The following is a 15,194-nucleotide window of genomic DNA, read 5'->3' on the forward strand; positions in this document are numbered from 1 at the left end:
TTATGGCCGGTGACAACATTCCTGGGGATTGTTGCCTCATCAAAACTGGAAAGGATGATCACTGACTCCACATAGTATTGCATTCTCGCTCACTTAGAATCAGGTGGCTCTGAGAAATGATGTCATCCTCATGTACCAACTTTTTTATTTAAATAAAAAGTCATTAGCTCAGTGTTAAAAAATTTACAGAAAAAAGATAAAACAAAAAAAAAAGGAAAAAAATTGATTTTATTTTTCTATTCTGGTACACCTCAAAAATTATACATACTCATATACAGACTTCATATAAAAAAATAATATAACTTGATATATAATCATGCTAATAAAAAAATAGCATGAGTGATACAGGTTGCCATGTAACTTTTAAAATTACTCTAACAAAAACATGTTGACAAAAGAAAAGTAATATAAGTTAATACATGATCATGTTAATAGAAAAAATAATGTAAATGGTATAAATTGTTATATAATCTCTAGAACGAGGACAGCTCTTGTCTGATGGTGGGAAGAGTGTGAGGTCCAATAGTCCCACATCGAAAAGACTCGTTCCAGAGCCTGGACATATGAGGCGGGTGTCTCCAAATCCTGCAGACGCGTTTTGGATGGAAAATAAAATCGGGGAGGGATGAAGGACGCTTACGTCAAGCTTCGGAACCGGACAATATCTGACAGAAGAGCCCCGTGTTCCCCTCTCATGTGGCCCTCACGTGGGCACTGGATGCCTCACGTGCCTCGCGGAGATGAGGGCGTGACATTTGGTATCAGAGCCAAAGACGGCTCTTGTCTGATGGTGGGAAGGGTATGAGGCCCAATAGTCCCACATCGGAAAGACTCGTTCCAGAGCCTGGGCATATGAGGCGGATGTCTGCAAATCCTGCAGACGCGTTTTGGATGGAAAACAAAACCGGAGAAGGATGAAGGACGCTTGCGTGAAGCTCCGGAACCGGACAATATCTGGCAGGAAAACCCGTGTTTCCCTCCTCATGTAGCCCCCACGTGGATGCTAGGTGCCTCACGTGCTCCGCGAAAGTGGGGGCGTGACAAAAAATATATAAACCGATATATAATCACGCTAATAAAAAATAGCATAAATGATACATGTTGCCATATAATTTCTAAAATTATTCTAAAAAGATCATGTTAATAAAAAAAAATATAAATTAATACATGATCACACTAATAAAAAAAATATTATGAATAATACAAATTGTTACATGATCTCTAAAATTATGCCAACACTTGGGTTGATACAAGGCCAGTGAAATGGAACTTATTAACAGTCAAGCATATATTAAGTTAAAATGCTCTTAGAGGAGAGACATGCTAAAAGATAAAATGAAGGGGGGAGGGGAAAGGTTTAGCTGCTTCCACATTATTCTAATTGAACATTTTAGGATCCGGAATGGGAAAAAAAGAGACAAAAATAAGTGAAAGCTCCCGTTCTTTTACTAATAAGATCATATATGGTGGTAATTTTAACACGGAGTTCCGGTATCAAACCACTATTGTCAAAGCAGGGGATAATCCCACAGCCCAATGGCACTCAATTCACTTGGGAAATCTATGTTACTTGAGAATAAGGACCAAGAAAAAGCAACAGCAAGCCACAGTATACAGCTAACACACCAATCACTGTAAGAGAAACGAGATAGGCCCAAATGGTTTCGTTAGAGATGAATCCATCGGCAGGATATTACAATTAGAGTGCAAATCGCAAACCTGCATCAATGCCAAGCATTTCCACTCCAACAAGCCCAGCAACAACCGTGCATGCTTTCAAGGCTGCAAAGTTACCATTGAAGAACAAAAATAATGGAAATGGCAGAGATGGCCTCAAAGGAGAGAAGCACCCATTCAGCTTACTTCCTATTCACAAAGATCCTTGGGATCATTTGGGTGTTTTCTTCATTTCAAGAACACTGGTGTCCCTACGAAGGGTCTTTCATGCCATATCCCCACATAGAATTCTGGTTCTAAAGCATATCAAAAAAGGGATCAGCTTGCTCGATTTACAGAACGACCACCCAGGAAAGGGATCTCCCAGCCTCTGCAATATCTGCTGGATATAACTTTGAAACCCAAGAGCGCGCTTCAAAACAATAAGCTGGACACTAAATACAGAAGGGGAATCGAAGTTCTCACTTCGATGCCATAGCTACCTGAGAGAGGTGGAACATCAAATTGTCAGCAAACATGTAGCAGAGAGCCTGAGTTTGATGTGAATTAAATAAGTAACTGAAAAAAATCTGTTCAGCGAAAATAAGGAATTGTTAGGTGCTAAACTAGAAAGCAATTCACACAGACTATATTGAACCGTACGTGGAGGAACCAACTTGCAACATCAATAGCAAGCATGCATGACTTCTGATTATTCTTCAAATCCAAAAACTCTAAAAACATTGCCCGCCGATAAAAAGGATAAATAAACAAAAAAAATCAGTGACCGATAGCTTAAGAAAACACATGAATCACCTTCAAAGCAAGCATATAGTGTTCTCTGATAAATTTAACTAATTTCTCCTCTAGTTTTTTTTTTTGGAAAAAAAAGGGTACAAATTAGTGACAATGAGCTTTTAAAATGACAAAAACTTAGGTTGCCTATTTAGAAGCATATTGTAAAATCCTGCAGGTTCAAATATTCACGAGAGAAGGGAAGAATCCATATGGAAAATTTAAGTTTATTAGTCCCTCTTATTACACTGACCTACCGATCACAGCTAGTCCATTGTAACTCTAGTATTCTCTTACAATCTATGAGGAACCATGGCCCATACTTGCCTTACCAGGCACAAATGCTACTATAGCCACTCCTTTCAAGCACAAAGGTTATCCCTCGTACACCACTGGAGTCTATATTAGTCCAACACGTAATTGCAAAACTCAAATACAACTAAAATCTCCAGACAGAAAGCTGTGTTCAGAACTTCAGATCCCATAATCTAATCCAAGTTTCAAAAATACTTCAAACAGCCTCGCTTAATCCAAACTTTGTTGATGCCATGAAATGCCATAGTGGCCAGTGCCATTTATTTTGCAGTATATGAAGCATCTGAAAAATCATTGAGCCAGCAATCATGCCACACAATCAACCTCAACCATCCTATTCAAGAAGCTTCAAGTCCTCCTTGGTGTGCACCATTGATATAATATAAATAATTTGCACAGAAATTTTGACTTGATTTAGTGACACATCCAACGGTAAATTATGATTATTTTATGTGCCATATGAATCTGCCCCTATTCAGTTCATCGCAGCAACTTCTAAACTTTCATCTCCTCATCAGCTGGAGCCTCTCATCATCATATGGCTTTTCCACCAGCAACCAACTTTCCTTGCACGCATACAGATATGAAGGAGCGTCTTCAATTACACCAAAACCATCTTTGTTCATAAGCTTCTTAGGTGCCCACATGTTGAAGGAGATCTCTCAAATTTATGCATCACCCATAAATATGTTGCTGGATTAAAAACATTGTGTAAATTTGATCTTCTGATTGAATCTGAAGTAAATATCAGATCTCATATTATATCAGAGTTTCTGAAAAGGGAGAAAAGATGACATTTGATATAATCCAACAGTTAAAATGAACCTTTACTCCTGATCGGTAAGCTAATGGACATGGGGAACAACAGCGCTTCAGGTTTTAAAATCATAAAAATAGCACCACTTTATCCAACTCATTATATGTTTACAATTCTCTCTTCTAGAGCTCTCTTTGCTGGTCAAGACAGTCCAGTTCTTTCCTCTTTGGAATATATTTCTTTGTCTGCCCTTATTTGAATAATACAACATAATATTCCAATGTATAATGTGAAGCAAGGCCTATTACTTCAAGGATAAAGAAAAAACAAAGAATTTGACCGCATACCTTAAGTATCACCTTAAGGCGAGCCTGCTCAGTGATAAGATTCTTTGAACTCCTAGACATGCTGTAACTTGTCATCTACAAACTGATACCTTACACGTCTAAGTTTTACAAAAACAGCTGAACTCTTTTATTTCCACCTCATATTTGAATGACACTGCTCCTCTTGCAAAGAGGACATAGGTCCCAATTACTTCAACAAAGCCACATACAATTTTTTTTTCTAAAAAAAAAGCAGTGCGCCCAAACTTAATCAAAAAGTAAGAAAGAAAGAACAAAATAACTGCAGTTAGTAAAACAAATTTAGGCATACGACCTCAATTGAGCTCGTTACAATCTTCCATTATCTCTGACTGTAAGGGGGAAGCTGTGCATTTTGTTATTAGTCGGTTTATAATTATTCACAAAGATGCACGGTAAGCAAACTTGGCTGCCAACATCGATGTACTAACAATCAGGTTTTTGGCATAAGCAGAATGGTTCGTAGAGTTCAATGTGTTATCAAGATTGACAAAGAAGAATTACATTTGTTAGAATCTAACTATTTGGCACGGTCTTTCCTTTGGAAATAATAAAAAGAAAAACTTTTCTTTTTGATGAATACTCCCCCATTCGAACCACCCAGAGTTTAAAATAAACTAGCATGCGAAAGGCACTTATTAAACTATGATTTTTCTACCAATTAAGTAGAAAAAAAAAATCACTCAAGTTTCAATATCCACATGCAATGTAGAAGTTATAGAGGTGGTCACCCTAGCAGAAAACTAATAAACGAACATGATATACAATTCAAGCATCAGCTAAATGGTTCATAGCCTTCTGAGGTCGTTTTCCATAAAAGTTTCAATAGCATTGGCCATTTACAGAGCATATCGAGGTGATAAGAACCATTGCCAACAAGTTTTAACCCATTTATCTAGGTTTGGTTATGCTTCCTTCTTCACCATACTACCCTATATAAAGGCTGATCCTCATTACCATAGGATTTTTCAGATCTCCTGTTCTTCTTTTCTAGCTTTCTACACAAATCTAGGCCGTCTTTGCCAATGTCCTATTATTACGCATAAGCATGTATCTCAACTTGATGGTCATTACTTCAATATTGTGCTTAACACCATGGGTGGTGAGGTTTCTGATTCTGTGTTTCTTTAAGTTTCCTTATTTGGAACTTGGACACTAGGGCAGGAAAAGGAGCACCAGGAAATAATTGAAGGAGAACATTTTTGACATCATATATTAGTAAGTTTTGCAACTATACTAGGTGCAAAGAAAGGTAGTTTTATAGAACATCAGTATCCAACATGATTGCTCAAAATGACCAGACTTTAGAGAGATACTTAGCCACATAATCCCTGCATCCTGTAAGCACACACAACGGAAAGCCTCCAACAATAATTCCTATGAGATAGAATACATTACATGCAACTATATCAGCAGAGAAAATCCTTGCAAGCACAAGTTTGGTATAGAGGATATCAGTTTGAGGAGCACATGATGTATACGAGCATGTCCATAGCAAATAATACTGATATCATTCAATACAACGTACCTGAGCTTCTAGAGGTCTGTGGTATTGGTAACGCCGGCAATGACATCTCTGTAAATTCAAGAAACCAGATTGGAAGATTAGTTTCAAATCGTGAAAAACGTCAAGCTTGCATTGTTTTAAATAATATTGGGTAAGTTGGGATATGTCTCAAAAAAGCAAAATTGCAAGAAACATTGTCCTAAATCCTGATTACAACCAGCTAGAAAATCAGTATTTTACTCACCAGGGGCACAAAGGGACAAGGATGAAAGAGAAGATGAGGAAGGCCATGGTGCAGCAATATTGTCACTCAAGTCACATGTAAAGCTAACTCCGGTAACATTATCAAGTACAATGTCTGCTGGTAAACTCCGAAGCAGACAACCTGCATTCAAAAATATTCTATAGGTAAAGATGCCGTACTGTGCGAAAAGTACCTATGAATTCGATATTGAAAGAAGTGTATAGCAAACCTTGTTGCCCATATGCTGCCCCAATTGCATAGCACAGATCAACATAAGTAAAATAATGTTAGAGATCAGTCACAATTCAGAGGGCTTAAAGTAGAGAATAAAAGTGCTAATAAGAGCCTGTTTGGATATTTCTACAGGTCTGGGCTGAAAATTCTTTATGATTCGTGGATTGGACTGTTCATTTAAGCATGACCATGTATCAACCAAACATGGCCCAGCCCAACCCTGTAGGAAGTAAAAAAAAATAAGACCTCCATAGGTCTTTTTTTTCTTCCCACAGCCCAAAGACTGGGATCTAGGATGGGTTTGGACAAGCTCTTATAAAATATAAGCTAGAAGGGCCAAAAGGCCCGATTCCTACAGGATTTTCAGCCCAATCCTGTAGAAATATCCAAACAGGCCTGAAATCATAAATATACCCTGAAGGCTGAAGTCTTTCAAGTCAACATCACAAAGTTCATATACATTTGTCATAACACCTCCTTTCTGTAGCATTGACCCAAAGAGTGTTGCGCAGTTGATGGCTTGCCTATTTGTTATCAGCATTTGTTTTTGTATTGCTGCAATATAAGTATTTAATGAAGCACAGCAGGAAGGACTCGGAGAAGCCGCATCATGGCATGCTTTGATAACTGATGAAGGCTCTTCAAATGTCAGGGGACAAACTATGAGAGAATAGACCAAATGTCAGTCGCATGTCATGAACTTGTGTTGTTGTATCAACATTGTGTGAAGCAGAATCCCTGATTATTGCATTTATAGTTGTGAACATAGTTCCACCATCAAGTGCTAGCATACAATAAGAGGACTATGAATGCAAGGTAAAGCATTAATGCAGCATCAGTGCACAGAGGTACACATGCAGGCAAATGAGCATTTAGGAGTGGAAGCATGCATGGGTATTTATAATAGTATACGTATATAGTCTCATACTTTTCCATTCAGTCTGCTAGTTTCTCCTATTTTTTCTCATATAATTTTCTTATCTCATTGCTTTGGCATCAGCTTTCTTTTCAGTATGGAGCAATATTTGGCTAATATTCAAGCAATTTTGTAATGTTGGAATTATACTTTTTGAAAGAGGGGGGGGGGGGGAATGCCTGATTTCAGGATATATGTATGTATGTTTGTATGCATGTATGCACGTATAGAGAGAGAGAGGTGGTGAAGGAGAAAAGCATGTCATATTATTGTAAGCAAGGAAAATGCTTGCTGCAAAACTACAAGATAATAATACAACAGACCTTTGTTAACTTTGCAGCCAGATAATATCCGAAAAGCAGTGTTAGCAGCCTCTGGTGAGAGCTTCCTAGAAAGCCAAGCATACACCACCCCTTTGCAGTCATTGACAACATTGACTGCAGTGCCACCACCAGGTAGATTAGAAATCTCAAGCATACTTGCTCCTCCTAGAGAGATGCGAAGTGCAGCTTCCATGATTGCAGGTTGACAGACTGGCCTGCAGCACTCCTTAAGTGGGTCAACAGTGCTGCATGCATCTAGCAGTTTGCTTGTGTTAACTGTTTTCTCAAATGATGTAATATCTTTCACAGGACACGAACCACCAGTAAGATTTGATGGTTTCACAGAGCAAAGTGTAGGGATAGTATTGTTTGCCCCTCTGCTAGCTAATATACTCATGACATCTGAAAAACAATCATTAGCAGCAGCCTGGTGCAGAACTAGCGTGTCAGATTCACTGCTGTAAGTGGCCTGGAAAATGTGCATCAAACTATTAACCTGGGGACAACAAATAACTTTCCCAACTAATGCTGCTAAAGGTGCAGAACAATCGGAAGCAGTCTTATCCACAATATCCGAAATTGAAGAAAAATTTACAGGGCATTTCCCAGTCAGAACTGGCTCATATGTGCTGGGAAACGACGGGTACATTGGTGATAGTGGTTCTACAGGATACGGATTACGTGGAATGACAGCAGGAGAGATCTCTATTGGATCAAAGAGGCCAGCAGGCGGATCAGACAGCATAAATTTATCAGGAACACTGGGCTTTGGTTTAAGTACTACTTCCTGAGACACAACCTGCTGGAAACTACATAACCAAATTGCAAATATGAGAAATCGACGATATAATGTACCTGCAATAAAACATATCTCTAGTCAGCATTTATTGAATTATAAGCATCAATATCATTAGTATTAGAGGACATGGTACCTTGCATGCAAGGAACAGGAAAGCATGTCGCACACATTGTGGACCAGACAGCCACACATGAAAATGGGTAGATGATTGTGATTAAATAAAGACACTATCCAGCAGAGAGAGAGAGAGAGAGAGAGAGAGAGATGTGAATCATAAGGTCACAGGAATCCCAAGCTTCCAGCCATCAAGTACTCACTTTTTTCCTTTCAAATATCACATTTCTCCTATGCTCATGTGGTTTCTCAGGAATCTCAATTCATTTGTGTCTTCCCAGCCTGGTCCAACTAGAATTCCTGATGTTTCTTTCTTTTTTTACCCTTTTTAAGACTACTAATTATAGAAGAAATCCCATCTGTCCCCAATGATGTCACTAATCCCATCTTTCCTTCTCTTAGTTGGACTCTCAAACGTACTGTTGAATCCTGGTTTTCCATCTCGCATGCCATCACATGAGATGGTCAGTTGAACGTCCAGTGAGAAGCATTGATTAATCATGCATATTTTCATTATATACTGGTATAGATAGTATGCTGCAATGACATTTTGTTGCCAACAAGTTTTGCAGAACCAAAACCACCTCGCATTACCAAGCCACAAGATGTACCAATAAGTCTAAAATTTATACACACACACACACACACATATTCTGCATGCAATATATTAAATGTGATCACTTTCATATAAGGTCATTTAGCATGCAACCTGATAGTCATATTTAGGTAGCTATGTCTAGCATCTACGTGGAATAATGCATGTTTTACCAATTTAAGTTTGTTGTCCAGGATCTGAGATAATAGCTAATGGAATTATGTGTTCACAATGATTGTCCAAAGAAAAACAGGTTAATCCCCTTGCAAAACTAGGAGATCTTTCTAGTTGTATCAATAGGAGCATTGCCATTTCACCAATATGTCCTATGCATATAAGAACACCTTTGAAAATAACATATTTTTGACAATGTTATCAAACATACAAGGTAGTATAAGATATTTTCAGGTCGTTAGCCATGTTTATGGCAATATGTTCTAACATCCATTTTTGTGATGCTATGTGTATACATAACTTTACAGGCTACTACCAATTTAAGCATGTTTTTAATGAGATGATGGCTACAAAAAGGAAGAACAAACTGCTGGGCTATCATGGTTGGAAAAGGACATTTTTGGGTTTCCCATAAGACTTGGGGACATGTATTGAAAAGGTGGACTTAGAATCCATGATAGTAATATCCATAATCATGGTCAGAGTTTGTTATTTGCATGTTAAATATGTACAGTTGAACTTCAACAGAGCTCATTCATTGCTTAATACACTAACAAGCAAAATTTATAATTCCCATGCTCAACTATGTTACAGGCATGTGTACCCAGTATAAACCATGGAATGCCGTACCGGCCCGTACCGGCCGGTACGGGCCGGTACGTACCGGTCCGGCCGTGGACCGGTACCGGAACGGATCAAAAACCGGTATTTTCCGATTTTTTATCTGAACCGGCCGGTACGGGTGCGTACCGGCCAGTTTGGGCCCCGCACCGCGCGCTGTGGTTTTTGAAACCACCGCGTACCGGCCGGTACGGGACCGGTACCAGCCGGTACGTACCGGACCGGACCGGTACCGTACCGGTCCGGCCGGCCACCGGTACGCCGACCGGTACCGGTACGGCGGACCTTGGTATAAACATTACAAAATCCCACCCTTTTCCTTCTTGTATTTATGGATTTTTGCAAATATAAATTGCTTGATCAATATGCCAGCGTTGCCAATGAAATGTCATATTGCTATATTCATGAATGCTTAACGCGTAGATGATTTTATGTAGTGCTAGCTGGACACTTCAAATTTTGGGTATTTTGATGTGTCAGACACTTGGACACTTGGGACATTTCATGACAGTGCTTGACACTTCATATTATCAAATCATGATGCTACCATTGTTACATGTCTACTTTTGGCACATCTTTATGAAAGTTACCGAGTCTAACATAGCAACTCTCAGTCATTTGATCAGACATTATGAACTTAAGTAGCATGGATTAGCTCATTATTCATTATATGCATACATGGATACATATTTGAATATGTAAACTGAGCTTAGCTTAGTGGTAGCACCCTCTTGCTTACATGCAAGATGTCATAGGTTCAAGCCACTTAACCAGGTGACCATCAAGATTTTCTAATCCTAGTTTCTCTCCAAGGATAAAACTCGAGACTTAGATCACCTTAAGGGCCCATTTGCGCACTTCACACAAGATCCTGTGGGATAGCCAGAAAGTAAGCGCCAAGGTCGGGGAGGAAGGGAGCTGAAGAGTGGAAAAGGAAGAGCATAGGGCTTGTGGGGCCGCTCCTGCAAGACCAAAAAAAGATCTCTTTTTAACCCGCAGGAAGTGAGCCATGCTAACCCAGTGCTCTCCCTTCTTCCCTCTCCCGCTCCCTCCTTAAAGAAAAAAAATACATATTCGAATATAATATACACACACACACTTACATATACATATATATCTATAAGACACAAACATGTCTCTATGCCAGATTATTAGAAGATTCTCGTGTCAGATACTTATGGAAAAGTTAAATGGCCTTTTCTAATGCAGCTTCAATTTTATTTTTGGTTAAAAATGCATCTGACCAGAACCTTTCGAGTGTTATTCATTCGATGGTTAGTAAATATCTACAGAACAATTTATCATATCTTTGAAAAAGTCATTATATCCTAGCAAATAGAGAAATTAAAACCATTTAACTCAGACATTCTCTTTAAATAGATAAACTGGTAAAACAAATGAAGAAAATATAGCAAAAGCATAAATAATGACAAGGGAAAAAGGATAGGAAATGGCAGTGCCTTGCAGACAGTCATGAAGTCACAATTTTTTAAGATGTTGTTTTTGAAAATTTTCAGAAAAAAATCTGAGATTTTCTTTTAGCCACTTACTGCAAAGGTGAAAATCAGCGTTAAGAGGCTCCATATCTCCTCAACCTTTTGATGACATAGGTGCCTGCAAGAAGAAGTGCCACAAGGCACCCAGTTATTTATTCACCAACACACCATAGTTCCAGCATATAGTGAAATGCCTTGTAGATTACCTGCAGCTACAAACTTCAGGATGGAGAATGCAGAAGGGTTACTTCAATGATAGATATTTTAAGAAGCAAGTACTTCTTAACATAATATACTTTAATCTATTTACCCGTGGTAGCAATAAAATTATTGTTTACATTCAAAAGGTGACCTAGCTAATCACATTGTCTAGTGTAGGCAGCTTGATGTGTCATTACAGACTCCAATTAAATTGATTCTCATGATATACCACAGTTTGATCGCTAATTGTTTCTAATGTCTCAGATTTACAGGAAAAATGACTCAAGAAGCAGTATCAAGCAAGATGGATAATGTGGAGATGCACTTCTAGAAAGATCTGATCATTAAAGATAGATGAGTCCCTACAGAAAAATTTTTAGAATTGCAGAAAGCACAATCATGCTGCACGCATCAAAGATTTGGGCAATAAAGAGGGTGTACGTGCAAAAAACCCAGGCAGAAAAGTAGAAGATGTTGAGTATTTCTAGTACAACTAGGAAAAGCAAAGCCAAGAACGAGTTCGCTAAATGATTTGACATGACAATAAGATCTGGTGACTGGTATATCGGTTGATGATAATACATGGTATAATGACAAAGATGGCCACGTCATATATGATGAAACCAAGAGCACAATACAGTGAAGAAAGAGGCATGTTGGAGCTTCAAAACTTATTAGAAGATTATAATTCAATTTAACTGTCTTATAAAATGTGCCTTATAGATGAAGGCCATTCATTTATAAAAGACTAAACCTTGTCATACTTCTTCCTCTAGGATTTTCACGAGTTTAGAAAAGTAGTGGAGGACTGCTCCCTGTTGCGTGATCTTAAACTACAACTACTAAGGAAAGCCTCTTACAACCAGTTGGCTTCGAGGTTCTTTCGCAAGCCCCTCTCGTGTTTAGAGTTCCCTGGAAAGGAATTCAGAGTGAATTTTTTAAATGTTTATCTATAGTCAAAAGCTAATCATAAATATTTGCTCAGCTCTTCCAAAGAACCAGTGAACTAAGAGTTATGATCCATAATCAACCCCATTTTGCCGGGTAAAGGATTAGATGATGAAAGCTTGTTTAGACCCCCCCCCCCCAAAAAAAAAAAAAGAACCGCACTCTTCTTCTCTCTATCCACTTTCTCTCTTGAAATTCTTCACCACTTTGAACAATTGCTTTCTCATGGCTCCATGGTCAAACAGACATGAAAATAAGGTACAATATTTCGAACATTCAATTGTTAATTGTTGCTAAATTTGTTTTAAGTATCTTGTGCCTATTTCTGTAATTTCTGCGCTCTAGGTAATTTTGAGTGCACCCCTGGCTACCCCTCTACCTCACACTTTCAAACATTGCCACAAGCAAATAATATCTACCCAGTTCTGTCAACCAAGTGAGTCTTCTAAAGGATCTTACATGTGTTAGACCTCCACTCAAAAAGAGTCATACAAGAATAGTGAAAGACATAGCAAACTTAGCTTTACTACTAGTATGAGGATGATTTCATCTAACTTGGGTTACAGGTTTGCTGACTATGAAAAGAAAAGATGCAAATGAAACCACTTCTCACAATCTATACTATCTCTGCATTAATATTAAAGATCAGCCACATTTTTGCATTGAAAGTGGAAACAATCTCCACAAAGAATCACAATAAATGAGCAAGGGTTGTAGGTATTCACGAAAAGAAAACAATGTTCTTCTCATAGATCACCCCACACTGCTTACAATCCCATTTCAATTAGATCGCCCTATTCAGGATATCATCATCAAACTTGTGTTGCAAAAGATCAAGCCTGTTTTCTCAAATCTAGGGATGCAATTTTTGATCTGCTCATATACTTTCAAAATCTGTCTACATTCTTTTTTAAACAGATACCGCTTTATCAATTAATCATAGCATGTACAGTGAAATTAAAAAAGAGAAACCAAAACTTTTCAACAGACATCAAGCACATAAAAGTGACAGCTAAAAAGAAACAGATAAACAGATAAATAACACAACAAAAACTGTTATCCACTAAATATCTGACGCTCCATACTTCAATCGAACAGTAACTCAGAATCCACACTCATCAGCAGATCAAACATATAACAGCTGCAAAAAAAAATCCCTTTTTAAACTCAATAACTGCTAGAATTTTATAATGCAATGCAGGAATCCAGACTTTAGAACAAAAATGGTACAATAAAACAACCAAGCATCCTATACATCTACTCTTTCTCCCACATTTCATCAACAAGTTCTTAGGTTAGGAACAGGAGAAGAAATCAACAAATCAGACAAATCTGCAGCAAAGAGAACCACAAAAAATACCTCTTTTTTTGCGATTTTTCCACCACAAATCGCGAAATGCAGATTCCGAATCGCCTCCGCTAAAACCCCTTTCCCTTCTTCCTTTCCTCGCTACTTTCCCCTTTTCCATCCATAATTCTTTCTCCTTTTTATACTCCTCACTCTCTTCCCCTCCCTCTCTCTCTCTCTCTCTCCCTCTTTCTCTCTCTCGCGCTTTTAGCTTTCTTTTATACCAGCGGATGCCAAACGGCAATTTATTTCGGCTATCTGAATGATTGTCCGAACCGACTTCCCAAAATGCCCTTCAAAAAAGTGACTCCAAATTACCACCATGGAACAGCAAGCGGACTCCACTAATCGGACGGTCGGAGAGCCAATTTCGTTGCTTTGAGAGTGGTGAGAAAATATGGACCGTGCCCAAGTCTGAGCTTGGATCCACCGGATGGACGGCAGATCTTTTGATTCGGTCATTTTGATGGGATAGGAAATTTGGGTTCCGCGTTCTTTAATGTAAGAGAGTACTTCGGGACCCAACTCTGATACCAAATTAATTGTGGTTAGAGTTTTGTTTGGGACTCGTAGCGTCACAATTTAATTGGACCGTGCCCTGGGATTCTGCGGCGGGGGTCAAGGGGGCGGCAAAAGAAATTAGATTTGGAGGCGTGGGGTCCGGTGAGTTGTTCCTAGAATAACGCTAAAAGAAAGACGTTGGAATTGGCTCGTTACTATGCTTTTATTGGGGTGGGGGGATATTGCACAACTGTCATGTCTGTGTTTAGTCCTATAAAGTTATTCACGCGGTGGGGATAACAATACATTAAAGATGGGTTGGAATAAAATAATTTCATTATTAAGGCTGGGGCCTAGGTTTGAGTCGGGGAGTGTTTGAGTTAATGCTTAAATTAAAAGAACATGAGAGAGGAAGGATGGATGGCTGTGATCCGCTCGTCTATTTTTTTAATTATTATTTACAACTTGATAAATGTACTTTTTTTTCATAATGTATTTTTTTTTTCTTGAAACAAAAGTGAAGTATATACCCATGAAAGGTTGGGTGTGAGTCCAATTGTGCAATTACTTGGGAGTTGGCTATGTAGAAGGGAAAGAGAGAGAGAGTTTGATAAGTTAGAGTTAGGCTTGAGCAAATACTCTAAAATTGGTTAAATTATACATCTGAATAAACCAACTCATGTTAGATCCATGTGACAACTCTAGCTCTAGTTCGGTTTTGGGTTGATCTCATAACCATCTTTTTTTTTTATTTTTTTTAAGTACAACAGCGCCTCATACACGGGTGTGTAGGTGCAGAGCTCATAACCATTTTAATTAGATTCTAAATTAAACAATTTTTAAACATTACCAACCAGTCTATGACAATGGATGTTAATTTGTTCGAAAGTACTAGAAATTCACTGTTTATCTTGATTAATTACTACTTAACATCTTAAAGCAGGAACCTGCAATGAGGAATAATGGTGGGTGTTGGAGCTGAAATTTTTTTGATGAAGGTATCTGAAAATTATTATTGATTGTGCAACTTGGGCCCACATCAAATATGTTAGGACAGTTGGTTTTAAGTGTTTTTTTTTAAAAAAAAATATGAAAAACTCTATGATATGTCCAAGTTCTTCTATCCAATCAAAATGTCTAGAGGTACACAATTTTTAGCTAATAAAATTTGTTGACATCCTCCCAAAGACAGGAGCCAAATCTTCCCCTACATGCATTTCATGACCATTTCTTTCATAGTTTTGTTTATAAAAATTTCTCACAAATTGCATTAAAAAGTTTTGTT

At 38.2% G+C, this 15,194-nt stretch overlaps 1 protein-coding gene across 9 annotated transcripts; it reads right to left on the bottom strand.

Annotated features, from left to right (window-relative positions):
- Positions 1-1,424: 1,424 nt before the first annotated feature.
- On the bottom strand, positions 1,425-13,603 carry LOC103714763 (uncharacterized GPI-anchored protein At1g61900-like). 9 transcript variants are annotated; one of them, XM_039133682.1, is made up of 10 exons: positions 13,421-13,598; positions 13,146-13,201; positions 10,966-11,029; positions 8,045-8,454; positions 7,113-7,967; positions 6,288-6,533; positions 5,869-5,883; positions 5,640-5,780; positions 5,417-5,464; positions 1,425-2,159 (listed from the first exon to the last, which is right to left on the bottom strand). In XM_039133682.1, exons 4-10 carry the CDS (start codon positions 8,079-8,081, stop codon positions 2,092-2,094), a joined length of 1,410 nt encoding a protein of 469 aa, XP_038989610.1. In that variant the 5' UTR covers positions 8,082-8,454; positions 10,966-11,029; positions 13,146-13,201; positions 13,421-13,598; the 3' UTR covers positions 1,425-2,091. The 9 variants fall into 9 exon arrangements, with proteins under 9 accessions (XP_038989610.1, XP_038989609.1, XP_038989613.1 ...); XM_039133681.1 differs by having other exon boundaries at positions 10,966-11,130; XM_039133685.1 differs by lacking the exon at positions 8,045-8,454 and adding an exon at positions 11,118-11,130 and having other exon boundaries at positions 13,421-13,596.
- Between the last annotated feature and the right edge of the window lie 1,591 nt (positions 13,604-15,194).

This window comes from Phoenix dactylifera, chromosome 14 (assembly GCF_009389715.1).
Source record: "Phoenix dactylifera cultivar Barhee BC4 chromosome 14, palm_55x_up_171113_PBpolish2nd_filt_p, whole genome shotgun sequence".
Lineage (NCBI taxonomy): Eukaryota > Viridiplantae > Streptophyta > Magnoliopsida > Arecales > Arecaceae > Phoenix > Phoenix dactylifera.

Bases quoted from the DNA above. Each gene is read 5' to 3' on its own strand.
- LOC103714763 (XM_039133680.1), bottom strand. From the start codon at position 8,081: ATGTGTGCGACATGCTTTCCTGTTCCTTGCATGCAAG. The intron at 6,534-7,112 runs GTCTGTTGTATT...ATTCTCTCATAG, and splicing joins TGGCTGCAAAGTTAACAAAG to TTTGTCCCCTGACATTTGAA. The intron at 5,465-5,639 runs GTGAGTAAAATA...TTGAATTTACAG, and splicing joins CTTGTCCCTTTGTGCCCCTG to AGATGTCATTGCCGGCGTTA.